This window comes from Nanorana parkeri, unplaced genomic scaffold (genome assembly GCF_000935625.1).
Source record: "Nanorana parkeri isolate BGI_ZX_2015 unplaced genomic scaffold, ASM93562v1 scaffold578, whole genome shotgun sequence".
Taxonomy (NCBI): domain Eukaryota; kingdom Metazoa; phylum Chordata; class Amphibia; order Anura; family Dicroglossidae; genus Nanorana; species Nanorana parkeri.
Genome location: NW_017306846.1, coordinates 807,045 through 816,295, shown reverse-complemented (window position 1 = coordinate 816,295; position 9,251 = coordinate 807,045). Strand labels below are relative to the sequence as shown.

At 43.0% G+C, this 9,251-nt stretch overlaps 1 protein-coding gene across 1 annotated transcript in view; it reads left to right on the top strand.

The window, feature by feature from the left end:
• Nucleotides 1–1,955: 1,955 nt before the first annotated feature.
• FAM3D (family with sequence similarity 3 member D) overlaps nt 1,956–9,251 on the top strand; it is a 32,846-nt gene continuing 25,550 nt past the window's right edge. The window contains exon 1 of the mRNA XM_018562453.1: nt 1,956–2,031. Coding sequence (XP_018417955.1) covers nt 2,019–2,031 — 13 coding nt within the window. The 5' untranslated portion in view covers nt 1,956–2,018. The remainder of the gene's footprint in view (nt 2,032–9,251) is intronic.

Here is a 9,251-nt window from a genome sequence, read left to right as displayed (position 1 = left end):
GCAATCCATGATGAACCATTGTAAGAACCTTACTGTAAGGGGTTATATACATCAAATTACAGGTACAGTGTGTTTTAGCACAGTTATTGTGTTCTTTTAATAGAATCACCATTTCCTTGTGTTTGCTTGTTGTTGGAGTTGATTTTATATTAATAGAGCAAAGAGAATTTTCTGGAGGCGTTTCTTTCTTTAGTGCTTGTTCCATCAAGATATGACAACTGCTTTCGTTATTCTCATAATTACCATGATTACCTCCGTCCTCATTAACTGGTGAAATATTTATGCAGATTCTGTTAAACACGTTTAGGCAAACCTGTGTTATATTTACTCATTGAGTTATAATCCAGTTAATCATTCAGCAAAAGTAAAGAACAGTCCAATCATTGTTTCTAAAGTTGTATTATAGAAGGATTCTCAGTTCACAGATCGAGCTTTCTTTTGGTGGTACATAAAGTATTTAATAACGGCTTTGTTTTTTTACATTTATAACTATATAAAGGAAAAAATACTGAATCCTTAATTTACTTTCTGTTATAAACATATCAAATAAAAATGCCAGGACAGTACCAACACCCCACAATAACCCCTTTTTGGAGAAGGCGGCTGAGGTTAGTCATCGCAAGCAGGGGCGTAACTAGAAATCACAGGGCCCCATAGCCAAATTTTGTGATTTCTAGTTAGTCTGACATGTGGAATGTCAGACTATGGTGGGCTCTGCAGGGTCTCAGGTGGGCTGGTCACACCCCTGCATACTTCTTACGTGTTAGCCCCAATCTGCCGTCATCCTCCTCCACCACCAGGCCCCGCCTCCTCCTCGGTCGCCGGTGTTCTATCAGAGATTGTAACTTGGTTGGAATGTGTGACCGGTCACGTGGTCACACATTTTAACGCGATCCCGCCCACTTTTTTGGCGGTGAAATATGTGCCCGGCATAAGGTGAAGAATCCAACGCTTTCTCAGCTGTTCCAGGGCAGATCAGCATGTGCAGGAGAAGCAGTCTGCCCTGGAACAGCTGATTGGTCCTGAAATGCCACTTTGTGGAAAGTCAGATCGCACTCACAAAGTCGGATAGAAGTGACATTTCAGGACCGATCAGCTATTCCAGGGCAGATTGCTTCTCCTGCACATACCACTTGTGATGCCGATCTGCCCTGGAACAGCTGAGAAAGCGTTGGAATTTTTTTTTTTTTTGTCAAAGATTTTTTTTTTTTTAACGTAATATGACATTTTTGCTAAGACGAAAGCGTTGGAATTCTTCACCCTTTGCCGGTCACATATTCCACCGCCAAAAAAGTGGGCACGATTACGTTAAAATGTGACCAGTCACACATTCCACTGCCGAAAAACTGGGCGGGATTAGGTTAAAATGTCTGACCGCAGTCACATACCTTGATAGAACACCAGCGGGCCCCGCCTCCTCCATCGGGCCTGGCCTCCACCGCAGCTGCTGGCTGTTACTGACTCAGCAGCAGCTGTGAGGGGAACGCGCCGCTGCACAGATCACGTAGCTTGTCACTGATCTGGACAGCGGCACGTTCCAATCACACGACAGCCAGTGCCATAGTGACCCAGGCGGCTTGATTTTTGCTGCTTTGTAGTAATACCCACAGGTGTTGTCCCTCCCCCATCCTGTGACTGGACAGAAAAGAAGCAGCAGATTGACCTCTCTGTCACTTTGCTCTCTCCTCTTATCAGCATACTTCTTGCATTGCAGCAGAACTGGTTGGCTCTTTGTACTGCACTGGGGACTGCAAGAGGCTTAAATCAAGTGCAATGCAGGTACTTACACTGCTGGCATAAAAACAAATCATTTAATGATGTATTAATGAATTAGGAGCTGTATTAATGAGTGCTTTTTTATCTGCCCGGAGTTCAGCTGAAGGTGGAAAATCGGACAATAGAAAATTAATATTCAGCGAACGTGATTCTCTTAGCTAACCTTGTATTATTGTCTTTACAGAGTAATCCGTAAAATCCAGGCTTCTACATCTCTGCTTCTGCAGTCCAGCTGGAATACTATGAGGTGGATAGGTAAGATTTGTTACTGAATAACTATAAGATTAATTCTGTATCATCTTTAAAAAAATAAAAGTGTTACGGGAGAAGAGGGGGGCTGTATACGGAGGGGGCATTGGAAGAGGTGTTACAACTGGGCTACAGTCAAACCGCTAAATATGTAGCTGAAATAGATATTTGGGGACAATGTTCCCTTCCAAAGGATTTTTAATTGCATTTAGCCAGTTTTGTGATTCAGGTACCCTTGCCAGACAGCACAGCCAGGTCCTCAACATGCCCTGCAGCAGAGCCATAGCCTGGTCAAAAACACTGGTCATAACACACGCCTAATGTTGCTGACTGGAGAGTGAAGGAGCAGCAGCATACTGATGAGGTCATTCCACTCTTTGATTCACTCCTCCTTCTCCCAGTCTGAGTGTTGCTATACAAGGGATTCCAGTGGGTGTTTCAAGTCAAATTCAGATATTACACTAGTTGTAATATGTCTGAAGTTTCTCATTTTTCCAGGTCATTGTATAACTATTTATTGTTAGTTACGGTCAGCTGGACTTGTTCTATAATGTTGAAGATGTTTCACTGCTTATCCAAGCCACTCCTTTAGTTCTTATCAGTGTCAGGAAAATATTCAGCATTTATGCCGCACGGGTAACTCAGTCACCCTAATTCCATTACTATGGAATGAACAATTACCACCTCTCCCTGACTTCATGTGTCATAGTTACATACCTATCATGCAGCAGTGCCGGCACCTCATTTGTCTCCCACAGCCATGAGCACTTCCAGGAGTGTCGTGGCCACATCATGTGACTTCTATTATGACATGTTACATGTTGGTAACTCCTATGTAAACATTGAGTTAAAGGAGAACTATGGGGTCAGTGTTTTTCCCCATAGTTCTCCTTAGGGTAACGGGAGGACACAAACTAGCGTCCTCCCGTTACCCTAAGCTCAGCATACCGCGAGCTACAGCTCGCGGTATACTGAGACGCCGCAGCCGGAACGGATCACGACTTAGCTGACGGGGTCCGCCCAGTTGCGTGAGTGACAGCTGGCTCTGCCTATCTAGAGGCAGAGCCAGCTGTACCCGCCCCCTCCCCCGTCCGTTCCGCCAGTCAGCGCTGGCAGATCGGAGCGGGGAGAGGGGAATCCAGCCCCTCCCCCTGTCACGGCAGAGAGCCGTGACAGGATCGAGAGGCGAGGGAACCCACTATGTGTTCGCTCACCTCCCGATCTACTGAGCCGACATGTGACAGTCTCATTGTCACAGGTCGGCTAGAACTATGAGGTGAGTGAAAAGCACTCACCTCATAGTTCTCCTTTAAGTGCAACCTTGCTAACTGTGCAAATCATGCCACTAGTGCAGCCTTGCTATCAGTGCTTGTTCCCAGTGCTACCTTGCTGAAAGTGCTACTAGAGCTTCCAGTCCCACCAGTGCCACCATGCTTTCATTGCTACCAAAGCTACCAGTGCCATCATGCTTTCATCACGAACGAAGCTACCAGTGCCACCATGCTTTCATTGCTACCGAAGCTACCAGTACCACCAGTGCCATCATGCTTTCATCACGAACGAAGCTACCAGTGCCACCATGCTTTCATCGCTACTGAAGCTACCAGTACCACCAGTGCTCCCATGCTTTCATTGCTACCAAAGCTACCAGTGCCACCATGCTTTCATCGCTACTGAAGCTACCAGTACCACCAGTGCTCCCATGCTTTCATTGCTACCGAAGCTACCAGTGCTACCATGCTTTCATTATCACCACTATCACGTGCCAGCTCACCATCACCTACCCCCCCTCCACGTCTGAGGGACCTGGAGATAGGTTGCAGCTAAAGTGAGCGTCTCGCTGGCAGATTACCAGCTATCTCTTAGACTCTACCCCCAGGAAAAGCAGACGCATCAAGGAACTGGGTCTACACCTTGGATTGTGACATCATGGCATCATCTTGGTTGGATTATTTAATTATAACAGGGTGTTTTTACAAACCTTACACCACCATGTGGACAATCAACATTTGCCTTGACACCTTTTATGGTTCTTGGATGAAGGTGACTGAGTTATCCATGGGAGTATACATTCTGGGTATGTTCATGACACTCATTAGAACTGAGGAAGCTGCTTGGATAAGCAGTGAAACATCTTCAACATTGCAGAACATGTCCAGTCTTTAGATGTGGTGGCTGCTTTAGTTTTCTTTTTCAGGCTAAGAACCTTTTCAGCAAGTACAGAAACATACAAATCTCAACAGTCTATAACCATGTATTTGACCAGCTTTTATAAACCCAGTGCCACTGGAGTTGATACAAATAACCCAGGCACATATGTCTTTCTGGCAGTTGCATTAATAGCCAAGCTGTCAGTCCAGGCTGAATGCCATACTTGATGGGTGGAACCAAATATGGGCCCTCTGTGTGAAACAAATAGGGCCTACAGTGTTGTAAGGAAGGACTGGTTGTGTTGCCCACAGCAACAAAACGGAATCCCCATTTTTCATGAAAGGTTATCAGTTGTAAGCAACACAGCAGGGGAGGACTGGACTTGGGAGTAGGGGGCATTTGTTCCCTAGGCCAGTTCTAATAGGATATGATAGGCTGGTGGCCCTGAACGGAGAACCTTTCAGACTTCAAGCACAGCAGGACCTGCAGTCAGTGATCTATGCTGGGCATTATATAACTATATTTGCTCCCTGTTCACACTTGTGATCAGAGGGCCTGGCAAAATGAAGTCTTCCAACACCAACTTCTTTTGTGGCTCTGATATGCCATATGACTGAATGATGAGAGCCACAAAGGAAGGGAATGCTGGAAGATGTGAAAAGTTGTGCCACAACATACAATATACTGTGAGGGGAATTTATCACAACTGGAGTAGACAAAATCTGGAGCAATTGTGCACGGCAACCAATCAGCTTCTCTCTCATTATAAAATCTTGACTGAACAAACTGAAGAGTGAAGCTGATTGGTTGCCTTGGGCAACTGCTCTAGATTTTGTCCGCTCCAGCTTTGATAAATTCCCTTCTGTATGTCCTTTAGGTACATCCAACTTTCACCATGCCCACTAATGTGGCACCAAGGCACACTTTACATGGTATTTAACTAACATGGTTTTTATAGTGATTTAATTTATACATCAGACCAAACAGAGGGACAACAGAAATGGAAAGAGGGATTTAGTTCTAAAAGAGGAATAGTACCTCCTAATTAATGATTGGGATTATCTAAAAGATAGAGTTAGGAGCTATGATTGAAAGGACCTTCTAGTTGTGTTTGCCCCCCAAGGGCCAACAGTCATCCTTTTCAACAGAGTTGCGGTCCTTCATTCAGATTATTTTATTCCTGAAGACCCGAAGGCCATAGTGGCATCAAAGTCTAAGTAATTTCATTGCATTGTATTGCCACACTGTGTAGCAATCTCATTTATTCCTAAACAGAACAGTCAGTCAGTCAGCTTAACAGAGTTAGTGAAAGTATAACATCCTGTTTCTTATATGACTATAAATCATATAAAAATACCTGTAAAATTATAATTGGGTAGCAAAAATGTGAGTGATTCCAGCTACAATAGTGGCCAAGTGATTGTCCCACAATACAGCTGAATATGACAGCATGTGACAATTTCCAGGACAATCAGTGGCCTTTCAGGATCTTGTGGCTCTTTATCTTTGCTGAGAAGTCAGTGCCACCATGGCTCTTTTTATCTTTGCTGAGATAACTCAATAACCCCCCCCCCCCCAAATTCCCTTACTCCCAGTGGTCTCCCAACATGTGCTGAGCAGCGGTTGTGCAATATTAGGTGAAGGGAGGTTCAGATAATTAGTCATCAGTTATAAATTGCCTCATCCCTACATTCACTGTCAACTTGGGGTTGCCCTTAGATGTCCAGATTCCTTTTCCTTGCGTTGCTGTACCACAGAACCTGTCTTGGCACGCTTACATGGGTTTTTTCAACTTTGAAGATTGTTAGGCAAGCAAAGTGTTCCCTCAGTAGAGAAGGAAGCAATCATAAATACACTGCCTATCCCAAAAAAAAATGGTCCCCTGGATTTAACTAAGCAAATAGGTCAGAGCCTTCCATTTGATAATAGGTCTAGGTTCGGCAACTTTATCTCCCCAAAAAATGAGCTCAGCTGCCTACCTGAATATACTCAATGATCAGGTTTTTCCATCAATGGATTTTTTCTACTCTGATGCTTGGACTCACCGGGCTCAGGTTGTGAAAGAGTGGTTCAGGGAGTATGAGGCATAATTTTCATATATGGATTGGCCACAGCAGAGTCCAGACCTTAACCCCCATTGAGAATCTTTGGGATGTGAGAGAGAAGACTTTATGCAGTGGTCTAACTCTCCCATCATCACTACAAGATCTTGGAGAAAAATTAATGCAACTCTGGATGGAAGTAAATGTTGTGATATTGCATAAGCTTATCGAAATTATGCCACGGCGAATGTGTGCCGTAATCCAAGCTAAAGGCAGTCCAACAAAATATTAGTGTGACCTTTTTTTTTTGGACAGGCAGTGTATGTGGCTGAGATTTTCCATGCATGGTAATAAAATTCTGTACCTAATGCCAAGTTTTTTTAACATTTATACGTGCTTACAGCTTTCTTAACTGCCATGCTGTCAGAAATGTGACCATCGGGCTGTCAGGTAGAATTCTATTTGAAGTAAATCTGCTGAAGAGTTGTTTTACTAGGTTCACCTAGAAAAAGTTTACTTAGAAATGACCGCACATATTTTAGTTTAGGTTTGGTGTCAGTCTTCCGTTGATGGAATTTGGGTGTATGTACAGTATGTGAAGAGGCAATACATGGGGAAAACACTCCATTCTTTTGCTTAATGGTTAATTGCACGTTTCTGAGCATGCCTTATGTTACATCCATTTTTAGGGTATAAAATGGGACATGTTCAGATTGCAGACCCCCCTCATTCTCCTCCTGTCCCCCCACTTACCTTAATCGTGGGGTTCTTATCCCTGCAGGCTGCTGCTGCTTGAATTTGGCATAGCTGTGTGTGGCTCTCCCCACACAGCCACTTAATCCATTCGCAGATTGGCAGGAATTGAGGAACTCCAAGTCCCATCTGCCACTGCGGCAGAATGACATCATTTCAATAGAATACGAGTGTGGTGATGTCACAGCACTTGTAGTCCATTAACAATTATTTCCATCCATGTCTGTACCTCTGTAAGGACATGGATGGGAGGAACAGTCTGCAGGAGCCAGAGCATTGCACCCACAATCCACTCATCATGGTTGCAATTCAAAAGAGCATGTTAAAGAAATGTTCTGGATCGAACATAAATTCTAACAGTGGATCTGGTTTTCAGTCTAAACTCCATTCATTCCAAAATCGAATGTTAAATGAAAATCAAACAAAATTTAGAAGACAGAGACAATCACCAGGTCTCTGATGGTATTATGGAATGTTCGTACGAATGTGCGAAAAATCTACACGTGTATATCCTATCTTAGTATTAGCACCTTGCAAGTGTTTTTACAGCCCCACTCACAGGCAAAGGGAGGGGCAGTACGGGGAGCCAATCAGGTGTACATGCTGATGGCACGAAAGTGTATAGTGAGCAGAGACATGCCCTCATCAGTCTCCTGCTGCTTATTCACTGTCCAGTAGGGTGGCTTAGGGTGTAGAGGGGACACCACTGTATCCCTTGATTGAAAGGGATGTGAGACGTGTGAGACTTGAGTTCTTCTGTGTTAAGCTGCCCATACACCTTGCGATCATCGGATTAAACTTTTCATCTCCATCCTGCCCCGATTATCGCAAGGTTGAATCAGCAGTAATTAACAGAAAAGCACCTGGACGAATTGCTGTAATCGACCGCACGTATTTTCGTCTGCATGTGCAATGTAAATCGTACGAATTTTGACGTATAGAAACACCACAAACCTTTGCGAAAATCGTACGATCGACCGAAGTTTTCTAACCTGCTGGTTATTCAAAAGTCGATCGATTGTACAGTATTTGCGGTTGTACACTGCCCATCAACCTTACTAATATCGGACGAAAACGCAATTGCATACGAAAATCGGCCGATATTCGTAAGGTGTATGGCCAGCTTAAGACTGCTGTACTATATTCTTTAGTTATAATTTTCACATATTCACTTATTGGAGCTGGGGAAGCCACTCTTCAGTAAAAAAAAACAAAAACAATTATTGGGATTTCCAAAGCAACATTTGGTCATTTGCAAGAGAATGCATATATCGGCAATACAAACTTACCCCAAACATGGGAAAACAAACATTTCCCCATTTGCCCTTGAAGGCATGGATTGAAATATGTCACACAATGAAATGTTGATGCACAAGCAGACCATTTGTACTTGGCCAGTTGAATGTAGCTATGACTAGCTTTACCATGACTTGGATAAATAAGAACCTTTACAGGCACATTTGCCTATGTTCCTTGCAGTAAATGGAAAGCCTTCCTCCTCCACTACGTCATTGTGATTAACAGTACCTCTCATGCAGGAACAGAGCTCATAAATATCCAAGAAAGCTTGGCTTTTTACCGTTCAGATCTACTAAACTATGAACTGCTGAGGAAGAGGAGTCCTATTAAGGAAAAAAATTTTCTTGTTGAAAAAATAAAGTTGTAAACTTAAACTAACATTGTTATTCATAAAAGAGTTTGGAGAAGGCAGGAGAAGTGAACAATCTAGGACAACATAGCTGAACTGGAAAGTGAGCTGAATTGGAGAATTTTTCCAAATCAGCTACGTTGTCCAAGATTGTTAATTTCTCCTGCCTTCTACAAACAGTTCACCCTTTTGTGAATAACCATGTTGGTCTTCTGTAAATCACGTTGGTGGTTTGGGATAAAATTAATCCAGACAAAGCAATTGTTAAACTGAAGGAATCCTATTATCCATTAGTATTTGAGCTGTTGCATTTCAACTGCAAACAGAGAATTGAATTGAGAATTGAGTAATATTTAGAATCAGATTTTGGACTAATGGATTTTTTTCATTATTCAGGATTTATATAGCACCAAAAGTTTGGGCAGCGCTTTGCAACATATGGGGAGACAGTTCAATTACAATTCAATACCATACAAAAAGATTAGAAGGGCCCTGTTCATTAGAGCTTACAATCTACAACCTAATAGATCAATACATCTTTTAACACCCTGGTAATGGTGCAAGAAAGCTTTTTATGAAGGAATAAGTCGCAAGAAAGAAATGTCTACATGATCCATATATATATATATATA